The 15,195-nt window shown below is 40.0% G+C and overlaps 1 protein-coding gene across 5 annotated transcripts in view; it reads right to left on the bottom strand.

Moving 5' to 3' along the window:
- Positions 1-15,195, bottom strand: part of MBNL2 (muscleblind like splicing regulator 2) — a 153,636-nt gene that overhangs the window by 10,897 nt on the left and 127,544 nt on the right. For 2 of the 5 annotated variants that reach the window (XM_081214890.1, XM_081214892.1), the window contains exon 7: positions 14,640-14,734. The exons of 2 other annotated variants lie outside the window; for them this stretch is intronic. In XM_081214890.1, the coding sequence (XP_081071016.1) occupies positions 14,640-14,734 (95 nt within the window). Of the gene's footprint in view, positions 1-12,717; positions 14,349-14,639; positions 14,735-15,195 lie in introns of those variants that run through there. One more of the 5 variants, XM_081214894.1, reaches the window with a different exon arrangement.

The raw sequence follows: 15,195 nt of genomic DNA, 5'->3' as shown, positions 1-15,195 counted from the left end.
GGTGGAGAAGGTGAAGGACTTTCCTATCACACGCTGTCTGGGGCTTTGGGTTAAGCATATGCTTTTGGCATCTTTCTTGAATCCTAAAGATGTAGAAACATCCATGAACATGGTATTTAGCCTCTTTCATGCTGTGAGCACAATATTATCCTTGAGCAATGTCACCAGTTAAATAAACTGTTACAGGCCAGCCTGGGGACCTAACCATCAAATCCACCACTGTCTCCACAGGAAAATTACTTGAGTTCCAAACCAAGGGCAAAGGGAATTTTGAACAAACATTTTTAAAATTAGGGACTGTATGTATACTAAGGAAGGCTAAATTCCTCTACTACATCAAGAAATAATATATAATAATTGGGCCACACTATTTAAAAATACTGTAAAATATTATAGAAAAGATAATAAGATATTTTTCTAAAAATATTAAGTTTAGAATATGTGCAGTGAGATATGGAGCAAGCAAGGCTGTCTGGGATTAGACAGCCTGCCCACATCTGAGGCTACTTCAGGGAAGGTGACCTCTGGACATGAAGGGAGAATCTAAGAAAACATTTTTTATACCTTTAAAAACCAGTTTATGCAGCGACTGAAAAGAAATTTCAAAAGCATTCCTTTAAACCTGTTTTTTTCAATATGGGGTTTTGCTCCCAGTAATAAATTGAAGAATCAGGCCAAGAAAAATCACAGAAGCAAGATCCTGCTGGATTCAACATTAAGTCCCCAATCCTGCTCAGTGCCCTGCTTTTGTATCCACTACCATTATGTTAGACTTAGGATCCTGGGCACATCTTGGCCGTAGTATTCATTTTAACAGTGGAGCAGAATGTATAATTCAGTCTGCTAAGAACTGGCTTTTAAGACACCAAAGGCAGAAAAGTAACCAAATGCTGGGATTCGGTAAAAAGAAGGGTAAGTTAATGTCATGTGCAGGATATGAAGTGTGTCTTTGTGTATTGTAGTCATCTTACACATTTCTCAAATTGATAGGATGACACTGCCATTTAAAAAATTTCCAGCAAAAGTAATTTTGTTTTGTTTTCTTCCTTTTTAGTTCTATGCCTGGGTGTTTGTGTATGTGTGTCAGAGAGTGAGAGAAAGATGAACAAAACCACTCAATGTGTGTAAAATAATGGTGCAAAGGAAAAATCCAAGAGAGTCCTGGAGTGGAATTTCGGGAGGCTTGTTTGTGCCACCAACCAGCTTTGTGACCCTTCTGGGCCTTAGTTTCTCACTCTGCTTGTTGGCGCCTCTGCAGTGTGGTGGCTAGTTAACCAGGTTGCCATCTGTCCTCCCTAATAACTCCTCAGAAAGTGCCCTAAATATCCTGGTATAATAGACGGCAAAATAGAAACCAAAGGAAGAAAGCCATCTCCTCCATTCTCTCTTATTTCTCTATTACTAACTGTCCTCCCTCAGAGCTCAGTGCTTAGGCCCATTCTTTCAGCTTCTCTACTTTTTGAGATGATCCTTCTTATATAATAATTACTTTGACTGTAATTACTTACATGTTGGTTTATTGCCTGTCCCCTTGACAGTGTAAGAGCCACAAGAACAGGGACTGTTTTGTTCATTGCTGTATTCCCAGAATTTTGAATTTCACATGACACATAGTGGGCTCTTTATAACCATTTGTTGAGAAAAAGTATGAAGACGCATTGCACTGGGTTAACAGTGGGCTTTTGTTATGGCCTCAGAATAGACTCAGCTTCTAGCCTGCATGGTTCACTGAGGAAGAATTTGCATTTGCACTCAGTCACCTGTTTCATGAAAACAGAACTCTTAAAGGAAAACACAGCAACAATAAAGAATTTTTAATGTGAAAAGAATAATTTTATACTATGGATTAAAAGAAACAAAAACCTACGTATAATTAGGCATCCTTCTTTCCAATCCTAATTCTTTCTTCTTTGGAGAAATGTCTACTCAGGTCCTTCACCCAATTAAAATATTGTGGTAAAATAGGCAGAGCATAAAATTGGCCATTTTAACTATGTTTAAGTGTATCAGTGGCATTAAGTACGCTCACACTATTGTGCAGCTGTCACCACCATCCATCTCCAGAACTTTTCATCATTCCAAACTGAAACTCTGTGCCCATTAAACAGTAACTCCTTCTTCTCCTTTCTTGCCAATACTTAACCCCTCCTTCCTTCTTTCCCTCCCGTCCTCCTTTTTATCCTCCCCATTTTGGGCTTCACAATGGAATTTTCCTGTTTGCGTACCTGAATCGTCATCGATTCCTTGGGATACTTTGGAATCGAGCTCTATGGTTTTACCTACAACTGAATTAACCTCTAGTCACTCCTTTCACAGTTGCCTCCTCCAGGCTTCCCAAGACATTCCTTCTCAAGTAGAATGAATCAAGTAGTGATGTTCGTTTAACCTGAGATATATATGAGGGTAAGGTTCTGTGAAAACAGTAGAGAAAAACAGTATCTCTCTTTTAAAATTATCGTTTAGAAAAAAAAGAGTCCTGGATGAAAGGACTCCTCCTGGTAGACTCTTCTTTTACAGAAGTTTCTTGCCAGTTTACCACCCTTGGAAGGGTGAAACGGTGCCCTCATTCATCTACTTTCTAGCTCTTGTTTACTGGACTGAAATTTGAATTTCCTTGTTGGTCTCATCAACTAACCATATTTTCAGACGTTTCTGATATCAAACTTGGATTTTAAAAAGGTTTGCTTCTACTGGAACTTTCTTCTTAAATGGTGAAAACTTTGTAAACCAATAGTTAAACTCAGTAGTTAGCAGTTTTTAAGGGAACCATATAAAGAACTTCACCCCAGTCCTACACTGACCATAAGCTCCAATCTAATTCAAATATGGTGGAGACACAAGAGAACAGGATTTGGAGATCCGTGAACCTGAGTTCTAAAACTGTCCAGCCACTTCCAACCTGCTTGAATCTTAAGCACATTATTCTTTAAAATTTGCTCTCCTCTGGAAAATGGATGAGACACTACACAGAATTCTACTGAAATGTTAAATTAAATAATGTATATAAAGTGTCTGATATGTAGTAGTGTTTTTTGATAAATGTTGGTTCCCTTCCCTTGGTCTATTTATTTGAAAATTCATAATCCTCAATAAAATTTGGTTTCAGCCTCTACTTAAATAGGCATTCAAATAATAATTTTGTGCATATAAGTATTATATGATCTGTATGACACTCCATATGTGTTGATAATAGATTTGATTTTGATGAGATTAGGATTTTCTAAAATGTCAAATGCACTTCCCTTTCTGTGTATGTATATCTTGACCTGTCACTGACAACTAAATAAATATAGGCTGAACTTCTTTATTGTTCATGAAAGTCTTGACTGTCATTCATATTAACCATTTTTCAAACTAAAATCTTTTATTATAAAAGCATCAACATCCAGTACCACACAGTGATCAAAGTCTACTGCAATAGAAAGTTACATCCCTGGTGGTCCAGTGGTTAAGACTCCACGCTTCCACTGCAGGGGGCACGAGTTCAATCCCTGGTCTGGGAAGTTCCACATGCCACGGGGTGTGGCCAACTAGATAAATTAATTAATTAAATTAAATAATAAAGAAAAAATCCAGTTTTTAAAAAAGTTACATCCCACGGGAGGCAGCATCTCCCACTCTTTAAATTTAGATCCAGTTCAAACCCAGCTTCTAGACCTAATAACTGTGTTACCATGGGTAAGTGATTCAACATCGTTTATTCTTAGTATTCCTCTTCTCTGTAATGGGAATCAGACGTTGTCCCTAATGCATAAGTTGTTGTGAGCCTTAGATAATGTAATTAACAAGTGCTTGGTGGTAGTAAGCAGATGCTACTGTTATCCTGTGGTAATAATTCACTGATTTTAATTTACTAGGCTATGCCACAAAACACGAATATGAATATTTTGACAAGGTATAGCATTTACTAATAATTCTTAGATCACTGGGCTTAGAGCAGACCACTATTTATGGCTGCTTCTGCACACCCAGTCTTGTCTAATAAACATCCATACTTCAATTTTCAAACCTTCACCTCTTCTCTGATAGGTTCACATAACCAGCAGGAAAAATGAGGGGACTTAGGTTATGAGTTTATGTTTAAAAAAAAAAAAAAAAAAGAAAGCAATTCTTAAACACACTTTTCCAAGGCAAAGGAATACAGTGGGGTTTTCTTCTCATTCTTCACACACACCTTAGATCTCCCTATTTTAACTTCTTTCCTCGTTCAAGGCCATCCTTAATGTTACAGGGGTCAGAGAAGACCAAAGAAAAGAAGATGAACAATAGAAATTGATTCAAGCAATTCCTTTTCCCCTGGATCTTCATAACTAAAGTGGTTCTCTGGGCCTTTCAAATATATCGGGATAACAATGACAAGAATTGAAAGGATGACTAATGGAAGAGTTATGAACAATATTTTGAGAAAAAGAAGGAATTGAGTTTAACATCCTTGGGTATCTTTTTGATTCCTCCAAAACCTTTCTAAGTTTTAAGGAGGAAGAAAATCTATTGACTGTTCAAAAAAATGTATAGCTAGCATATTCATGCTGGATTGTGGTTTGAGGGAGGGAAAAAGGACTAAGCATGGTGTTAGGAGATCAGTTTCTAATCCCTTATGTAACCGTGAATGAGTCACTTAACCATTGTAGGTCCTTTTCCTCATTATAAAATGGAAGGTTAGGAGCTTGGGGGAGGTTGTATATCTAGTTTTGCTACTTAATAGATGACCTTGCACAAGTTTCTCAGCTTCTCAAAACTGCAGTTTCCTTATCTGTATATTAGGGAGAAGAATATTTCCTTACAGGGCCATTTTGGGTTTTAATGAGATAATTCGAATAAAAGCTTAGCATGATGCCTGGCACTTGGTAAGAGCTTACTAACGGAGAGATGCTTGCATTATCTTTGTGCTGTCTGTATGCTCTATAGTACTTTGGGGTCCCTTTAATGATCATTTAAAGCACTTTCTCAGGAAGGCAGTGTGGTGAAAGGGAAAAAACACTACCCTAGGCAGGACACAGACAGTTGGGTTCTAGTCCTGGTTCTCTTATTATTTATGTGACTTGGGTAAGCCACCTTACTGATCTGGGGTCTTGTTCCAATTTATAATGTAACTTGCATCATCATTTCCCTTCTCTCTTATTGTAGAAGTATGGCATGGTTGTAGTCAGTTTGCTCTTATGACTTATCGCCTTTCATAACTTTGATGTAGTTAATGCAGGTCTTGGGTCAGACCTTCAGTGCCTGAGGCAACATTGACTATGGGAAAATGGGTGACATTTTACAGCATTCAGCTTAATGATGCTGCTTCCAGAAATGCATTGTGGTGAATACTGAAAAGTGTCTGTATTTGATTGTAGGAAGCTCATCGACATAAACTCTGAGAACTTTGGAAACTCCAGAGCAAGGAAAGTGTTGATAATACTATAATTTGATCACTGAGAGTTAAAACAGACAGACCAAAGGTTTCAGCATATTAGACGTGATGCCGAGGCATGATGGAGTCTAAGTGCTAGACTAGCTGTAGTTTTTCATAAACCAGTGTCAGAAAATACCAGTCAACAAATTTCTCCTTTATAGTACAAATAAAAGTGAAGAAGTGTCAACAGGAGCCATTCTATTTGTGTAAGTCATCGGGAGAAATGTCTTGTAGAAGGTTGATGTGGTGGCGAGCAGAGAGCTGGTGAATCCACAGGTACTATAGAAACTGGCAAGAGCCACTGAGAGAGTAAAGGATCAAAATGCCTCCCTGAAGTTTCTTGATTTTCTTAGTTACAGTCTGTCCTGCTTCATATCTTCAGGTTCTGAATTCATGGATTCAACCAACCACGGATAGAAAATATTTGAAAAAAAAAATTCCAGAGAGTTCCAAAAAATAAAACTTGAATTTGTCATGCGCTGGCAGCTATTTACATAGCATTTACATTGTCTTAAGTAATGTAGAGATGATTTAAAGTATAAGAGAGGATGTGCGTAGGTTATATGCAAATGTGCCATTTTATGTAAGGGACTTGAGCATCCATGGATTTTGGTATTACTCGGGGTCCTGGAACCAATGCCCCACAGATACTGAGGGACGAATGTATTCATCCTCCCCTCCCCACATTTTCTCTTTTCTCTCTATCCCAGTTTTATCACTTCATCAACAAAGTAGATTCCTTACCAGTTACCCTGCGCCTGGCCTATCCCAGCTCACACCTACCCACTCACTTCCGGTAGATGAGTGTTGACAAGTCTCTCGTTTCGCATTTTGCTGCCCTGCCCTCAGCCTGCCTTTTGGCCTCCTCAGTAACCTAACCTCTCCTCACCTGCTCAAGGAGATTTTCTAGTCCTGCCCACGTGTGTCTTCCCTTCACTCCCTCACTCACTGCGGTGTGGCCTTTAGTGCGTGTGAGCTACACTGTCCCCCCCCCCCTTTAGATCTGATGTAGTAATAGCTGCTCCGTCTGCATCTTTTGTGGGATAAAGTCCGAAACTTATTCTGAAACTCCTATCTGAGCCGTGAAGGCTACTGGGGAAGAAGGTGGGATAAGGGGGAAGCATTGACCTCGGGGTCAGAGTCTTGAGGTCAAATGCAGGCCTTTCTACTGATTCTAGCCATGGCCACATCTGAGCCTTGATGTCTTCGCATGTTAAAGAGTGAGAATAGGGCCCATCTGGTAGGGTTAAGTGTGAGAACACACGTAAAGCATGATGCTGGTGCATTTATAATGCCAGGCTCCTTGCCCCTTACCCCACCCCCAGCTCCACCCCTTACCCCACCCCAGCTCCACCCCTTACATTTCACTCTGGTCAGGAATGACCTCACCTGTTCCTTATCTAATTCCGACACGTCCTTCAAGACCTGCCTCTGCATTTTTATACACAGTAGGGTGTATATGTTAGTCCCAAATTCCTAGTTTACTCCCCCCTCCCACTTAGGGGCAAGGCTCTGCTGTGGAGCTTACTTCCCACGCAATAATGTTTGAATCCTTGACTATTCCACTTTGTGACATTGTCTGATTGCCTCGCATCTCTTTGACTAGGCAGTTAACTCCTGGGTACCCTTAGCACCTCCCCACACTGGTGGCCTCTAGAATGTTCAGCAGACTCAGACGGGTCTGACCTTGGAAGCCACGGACTCCTGAGCTGTGGCCCCGAGGGAACGCTGGAAGAGGCTGAGAGGCCAGACCTCACGCCAGTTTGTCTTTGACTCATCACGGCGTCGTATCCAGTGAGTGAAGTGACAGGCCAGCTTTGTGTCAGGAGACGGCGAGGATCTCTCCTCTCCACCCACCCACACAGCAAGGCTGGCAGCTTCCCCAAACATGCAGGTAGAAGTGTGGGAAGGCAGGCAGCAGTGGCAAAACTTGGGGAGATAGATGCCTATAGGTCAAAAGTTTTCTCTGTTCACAGCAACTTGTTTTAAAAACGAGACCCCATTCATCTTTCAGTCCTTGGCAATGGATCCAAATTCCTGCACTGTGCCTAGTCTCTCTTTCCTTACAAATCTAGAGCTGGAAATAAACACACATATAGGATGAACTGTATATTTATTCCTCTCAAAAGAGAAAACCTACAATTAGAAAAATGAGCATGATTTTATTACGGTCAACAAAAGCCAAAGTACTCCTGGGAATATAACTTTTCAATCTAAAAAGATTCCCCCAAATTCCATCAAAATGCAAAAGAGGATGGGATTTGAAGTAAAATAAGTAGGACGATCCACCAGGCAGTCAAGTTCCACCTAAGGACCCTTGACATTTTCTCTTCAACTGCACAAAATTGGAACTGATATTATGTCTTTAGGTGCCGTATACAAAAGAATTCTACCCAAGTTTCTCACCATGAGGTGTAAATTATTCATGAAAAATGAAAATGTACTAGATTGCAACACTTAACATAACTTAGCCTTTCCTTGGAGAATCTGCAAATACATATATTAATTAAACCTCATTGTAGTTCTGCAAAGCAGCTGCTTCTGAGGCAGGAAAATAAGAGGCCTTTTTTCTTCTTATTTTCTGCTTTCTTGAAGAGAAAAAATAATCTGCCTCTATATGGTTCTCACAGATCCAGCTCCACCTAAGACATACGGAGCGACCCTCCCACCTCTCCTCTCCACCTTAAATATCTTTTTTTTTTTTTTTTCCACCAGACTAGCAAGACTGGATTCCAGTGCCCCAGCCATGTTGCACCATGGAATTTAGACTCAAATTGCCAAGCAGCTTTAACCAATGGTGTTAACTGAATGCAAATGCCGCCATTTTTATTGTTTTGATTTTTTTTATTTGAAGAGATATACAGCAGGCTCCAGTTAATCTCCCTCTCTCCCCTCCTCTGTCCCTCCACCCCTCTTTCTCTACACACACACACACACACACACACACACACTCCCTCTCTCCACAAAATATTTGATATGGCGATTCTGCCTCATTTGAGGCAACCAGATCCATTACTGAAACGGAACCTTCCTCTATAGTTAGAATGTCAGCACAAAGTTAGAGAAGGCCGAACAACGTTAGCAGTATTATAATGCTGAGATGGATGTCTCAGCCCGAGCACTATTTACGAGCCCTGGATTTGGACAGTTGCTGTCCAGGCCCTTTCAGGGCACAACATACTTGGGGCCCAGCTGCTTTCTGTCGACTGTTCTCAGGACCCAGCAAACTGCGAGAAAGGAGTGGTTCACAGTTTGATCATCCATACAGGGAGGCCAGTCGCTCTACTGTGTATCTCAGGGGAGGGAACTAACAGGGATCTATTCCTCCCACGCTGGAGCTTTGCAGAACCCATATTTTTCTTGTGAAAAAACACAGGCTCCAAATGGGTCAAGTGGTGAATAGTGGGGAATGTTTAATGCCTCCTACATTTGTCTGAATATAGTCCTAACAGATGGCTTTGAATAATAGATGTTTTAGAAAACTCTTTGAGATGAGAGATTAAGTAAAACATGACCTTACCTTTCTAGACTTCTTGGCTAGGATGGGGTGATTTACTGTAACTTTGTATATAGAAGTCCAAGAATCTATATACAAATAGCTTTGAAGTTGTGTTCATGTTTATATGTGAGAAATGAGTAAAATCTGATGCTCTTAAACTTTTCTCATCTCCCTTTAGTAATTTGTAGCAGGCCTGATAAAGCATAATACAGGTATCTGGTTGCATGTAATTATTTTGTCTGGTAAGATACCGTTGAAATTGTTATTATATATATATATATATATATATATATATATATATATATATATATATATATACTAATCAGGTATGTCTGGAAAATGGGGATTTTCTGACTTACCAAATATCCCAATAAATGGAGGGCTAGGAATGTATAATATGTTATTAACTAATTTTCAATAAACTCTTCCTAAGGCCAGCTTTCTGCTGAATGGATTTAATCTTTGGAAGAGGATTCGGAAGATGTGATAAAACCTTGAGGTCATAATTAAACACCAATCAGCACTTTTTGGAGATGTAGTTAGTGTTGTTAACATATTGTCAGAATTATAATTGATTTCACCAGCTTTAAAGGCACTGCGTGGGATGCTCCATTAAAATATTCCTAATATCCAGTATGTAAGAATTTGCCTTCCTAGCAAGGACTCAGGACCCAGAATGAATCAGATGAATAACTGCCCTCCGCATCCACATAGCTCTAACTGTGCACACGTGGACAACGCGTATTCACTCCAAACCTGAAGGGACCCTTTCTTCCAGGCAAAGGCCTGGGGGTGTTTGAGCTTTTGTGGCTCTGATGTCTCATTCGGGTAGGGAGTGGGGAGCCGCATATTAGGCGCAAGCGCCCTGGAGGCATTTGCCCAGGGAGTCCACCCAAAGGCCATCCTTGAATTCACGTCCTACAGAGGCAACTTCCTGTGGTTAACCTTTCATGTCAGCCCAAATCTCTTCTTCTGCTACATGACATTTACTTGGACAGGTTTTGCCATAGTATGAAACCATTTTTATGTTTCTCTTTGGCTAAACGTGACCCTCCCTATGTAACAGGCAAAGGCAAGGCAAAGTCGGCCACTCGCCGGCTGCCACTTCCCCACTTCAGGCTCTTGTGAAAGCCTCTCCACAGTCTCCGCAGACTCTCCTGCCTTGACTCCATCTGCCTGCTCTTCTCAGAGTTGTATTCCGTCACTTTCCTGCTTGAAAACCTTCAGTGGCCAAATAAAGGCCAGTGAACCCTTTACCCTGTCATTTCAGGTCCTACACACTCGGAATCAAACCTATGTTGTAGCCGCTCGCGAAAACTGGTGCTCTGGCCAAGGGGATTGTTAGTTTTTCTCTGCTAAGCTTTACTCTTCCCCACCTTTGTTGTGTATCAGCACTGTCATTCCATCTATCTAATGATGATGCTTTAAGGAACACGCAGATAGAGTCCTTGTGGAATTCAGAGGATAGAAAAAAGAAATTCTAGCTGCAGGGTTCAGGGAAAGACTCAGAATACAAATTGTATTTCAATTGGGCCTTCAAGGATGTTATCAGGTAAGTTGAATAATCTCTGTATATAAATGAAGAAACTAAGACTTAAAATATATTTACTAGGAAATTATTTTCTCCCCTTTTGAAATAGAATGTACTTTTGAAGTAAAAATAATAAAGCAATGACAGGATAGAGTACCATAATAATTCAAGTTAGAGGGATTTCAATCTGCACTCTCATTTTATTAAACAAAATTTCTTATAATGTGAAAAAAACTAGATAATCCATACACTAAGCTGCTGACCTCTCCTCTCTCACTGTACACTCTAAGATTAAATTGGCTTCGATATAGGCATCTATAGATGTATATATACATCCTGACCTTCTATTAGCGGACTGAAATTGACTGACTTATATAGTACCTGGGTTTTCATTTCTGATTCCCCTTGTCACGATGCTACTTGTGAGATGAGTGGCAGAGGCTGGGAGTAAAGTCCAGGGCCATGATTCACACAAAAGAAGCCCATGAATCTGCTTCACCAGGACTAATGACTAATTCCTTTTCACTTCTCGTCTTAGTTCTCATCTTACTTGTACAGAAATTATTCATAATTTTCAGTCTACTCACTGGGTATAATATAACATAGACTATTAATAAATAGTTCTATATCATAACTAATATATATCAACTATGTATATGGTTTCTAAATGTGACCTGGCTATTACATAACTAGCCTGAAGCTCTGCTCAGATTCAGTTCATCTCCCTAGCTTGGAATTCACCTCAGTCTGAGCTGCATTAGCAGAACTCCTTCATTTTTCCCTAAAGCAACAGAACTTGCTGCTATTGAGTTTCACTTTAAAGACAGTTTTACCTGTGGAAGAAGTGACTTCCGTTCATTTATAATTATAGAGAGAGGCAGTGTAGCATGGTGGTTAAGAGCAAGGCCTCTGGGATCAAACTGCCTGGGTTTAAATTCCAGCAAGACCATTTATTAGATGTTTAACTTTGGCTAAGATAGTTAACCTTCGTTTCAGTTTTACTGTCTATAAAATGGGGATGACAGTAATATTTATAACACTGTAGTAAGGATTGAGTGTATCCTATACATATGTACTCTTTCTCATATGATATATATGATATGATATATAAAAATATGTAATGTATTATATAAGAGAGAAACCATTTAGAATAGTATCTTGTATCTATAAGTAATTTGTTAATAATAATATTATTATTATTAGGTGTAACTTGTATATTAAGGCCCAAAGACCTTAATTGAAACAGGAGGTAGCTGTTGGTAAATTTGTTGATTGTATTTTTGTTTATATATCTACTCCCAGAGCTAAATAACCAAAAAATAATTTTCTATTTCCCAGAAGTATTTGGATCTTGTCGTCATTTAATTTCAAACTGCAGGTCTAAGTTCAGTTAAAACTTTCATGGCTGTCACCTTGATTAAGCCCTGAGGGTAGAATTAATAGATTTATTGCTGGTTCAACTTGACTCACCATGGGGTAACATGTGAAGGAAACCTGGGCCGGAGGAGCTGTCATGGGATGTTTTGGCCTATGTTCGTTCTTCTCTGAGTGACTTGTATCTTATTACAAATACTTGTGAGATTTGAACTATTTGACAGTCTAAGTTGATCAAATGAACTGAAAAACTGTCAAAACCCTACCGCATTTTGTGATAAAGACAGATGGCTCAGTGACGGGGAAGAAGGGAGGATGCGTATCATGCACTGAACTCTGAAGTCATCAGCACCACTTTCTACTCTGTTTGTGTTTACCTTTATAATCTCATGCGCTGGGCTTAGCACAGCAGCTAAGGAGCCATAGGTTTGTTGAATCTTAGAGCTGGAAGGGACCTGGGAGGCCATCTAGTTCTAATCTTCCTTTTACAAGTGAGGAAACAGATTCATTTTGTTTAAATGACATGTAATTCACATGGACATGATTCAGTGTGAGTTGAAAGGGCGAAATCTTAATAAGATGAAAACTTGTCATTTCACAGCCATCAGAAATCTCTCTGAATTCTGAACTCTTGGGCATTAAAAGAATTTCCAAGTTCTTTTGTAGCTGCTTTGCTCTTTGAAACTTGTTGAAAATACATTAAGAATGTCATATCTGAAAATTTATGTTTACTACTATTCCTTTTTCTGTTGTGTTCATGTGCAAGCAGACCTTCACTAAGAGTCATCACTGAAGTGCAGTCCAGCAACGATTACACCTGATAAACTGCAAAATGCCGAATCTAGGATTCTTGAAGCTACGGTCAGGTACTGCTGTAATTATACTTCTTTGAATTTAATTGAAGTTAACTTGTTAGTTCCTTTACCAATCACACTCTGCTGAAAAGTGATATATTTTAGCTTCTGAATAGTTATAATTCCCCTACCCACATACATAAACCTACGCATACGTATGCAATCTCAGTTTTTTCTACCATGTGGAGCCAAAGAATCATTAGGCTGGAAAAATATTTATGATACATGATCAAGAATTTATCATAATAAAGGGACTTATCCTAAAACTCCAAAATAGTTCTTTATCTTGACTTCCGTTCCATTCCCAGGAAAGAGCTCTCTGTATTAGAAGTGCTTAACTTGCCGTAAAGTATAACGTTACATTCCAATGTAACGAACACTCTGTTACGCTTGAAACTTGCTTTCTGATGAAGGGACTTCATATAAAACTTCTGCCCCAAATCGCAAAAACATGGTTCAGGAAGACAGGGCTTAGACATAAAAGAAACCTTTCCAGTTTCCCTACTAAGAATGACCATGTGAAAAGGGGTGCTTTGAACCTAATGATGGCAGGACGCACACTGTCTCTCCCTTCTGCCATCCCATCATTTAAACAAATCTTCGCAGCTAAGAAAGTGATTTGCTGTTCTTTGTTCTATCTGTTTGGAAGCTGAGCTGGCTTTCCTTAGAGGGAAGCTGGCATGTTGAGGTGGCGAGTGACGAGCTAAAGCGTTGTCAGCAGTTGGTATTGCCTCTGAGGGCCCGCTTGGCCTCTCCTCCCTCCCTCCCTCGATCTTTTCTGCTTTATCACACCTCAGAGGGCACAGGAGGAGCTCAACGGGATTTTACTTTTATTCCTTCATACAAGTGCACTCACGCCTATCTTTTCAGCAATGAAACCTATAGCTCTGGAATCACTTATTCACTAGAACTGGGAAAGAAGCGTGACTCAGCCCTTCTGCCTGCAGAATGTAGTTTGGAATCTGCTATTTATGCCCAGACATGATTTCTTCCAATTGATCCCGTTAGCTGGGACTTTCCCTCCACCTCCTCCTATATGTCTTGTCATCTTTTATCAGTACAGTTGATTTTATTAAAACAAAAATCAAAACAAAGCAAAACGGAAAAGAACCCACTACACTCACAGCAAAACCAGAATGGCTCTTCTGTGAAGGGAGAGCATGCGCAATCGAGTGTTTTTCCAGGCATGTGAGAGTTTATGCTTTTACACCTCTCCTGGGACCAGAAGCACACGTTTGCAGGTTGGTTGGCTGGGGTTAGGGTTACAGTCAGCCTGTGATGACAGGAAACAGCCGGCTGGCCCTCCCTAAGAAAGAGTCCATCCGAGGTCTCATTGGTACATGAGTTAAACCAAAAGAATTACACGCCCCTAATCAGTTATATCCAGCCTTTGTGAACTCGGTGGCCCGGTACTCTTCTTCCAGGACCGTTTGTCTCTCACTTGGGAACCAAGCGAGTTTGGGAGCACATAGGACCCAGGTGAAATGTTAACAAGAATCATTCAGACCTCAAATTTGACACTAAGGGAAAAGGGGAGACTTTTCTAAGAGGAGAGTTTTCTTTTCCTCCACAACTGTTAATAGGGTCTCTGAATGAACTGAATCCAAATACAGCCAGGTCTGAAGCACTCCCAGGTGAGCTTTTCTGATTTTTCTGTGACAATTCACAAAGCCCTGGATGCGTAATGCTGCCCTGAAAGGAATGTAAGCCTGTCAGGTTAATCACACAATATTAGGTACGGAAACGAACAGCGCAACACGAAACACAGCTACATCATTATTTGCAGTAAATGTTAACTCTAAATAAGTGCAACCTGTCCACAAATGCTGGCCATAAACTAATCAAAAAATAAAATAAAATAAAATCTGATGGATAAACATGAAAAAAAAAAATTCTCCCTGAGAATTTTTTTTTTTTTTTTTAACTATCAGCACTCATTTAGAGTTTGGGATTTGTGAAAGAAAAGCTTTAAAAGGAGCAAACCTGATTGGCTGTGGCTGCTGCTGCGAAGGGGGCACTTGTTGCAGGAGCTGTTGCCGCAGAGACAGTGGCTGACGTAGCGCTGTGCATCATGGGTACTTTCAGGAGGGGGACCATGGGAGCAATGAACAGGAGGGTGTAGCGTTACGGTAACAGAAGTGGCATTTTGGCATATGGTGAATATCAGAGCAGCAAGCCATCATGGGTTAAACCAGCAGATGGCATGCAATCACAATGCAAAGCAAGGAAGCATATGGGAGAGAAATAAAAAAAAGGGAAAATAGCTTATTACAAGTACAATTAAAGGAAGTTTTAAAACATCATCAGTGATTCCCAGAAAGGCCAAAGCAGATTACTTTGGTTGATGTATTTATAAACCCTTTTACCTCCAGCACTAGATCGTTCCCAAGTCAGAGTCTACAGTGCCTGTAATAAACGGTGCTCCCCAAAACGCGGAATTGTAATGTCCAAATGAAGTAAGACTATGCAATATTCACTTTTAATCATCATTCTAAAACATCAAAGCCTCGATAATGTAGGCCTAATTTGGGTTAGAATT

This window comes from Mesoplodon bidens, assembly GCF_964165515.1.
Source record: "Mesoplodon bidens genome assembly, chromosome: 17".
Lineage (NCBI taxonomy): Eukaryota > Metazoa > Chordata > Mammalia > Artiodactyla > Ziphiidae > Mesoplodon > Mesoplodon bidens.
The sequence above is the reverse complement of the archived record's forward strand: the minus strand, read 5'-3'. Positions and strand labels throughout refer to the sequence as shown.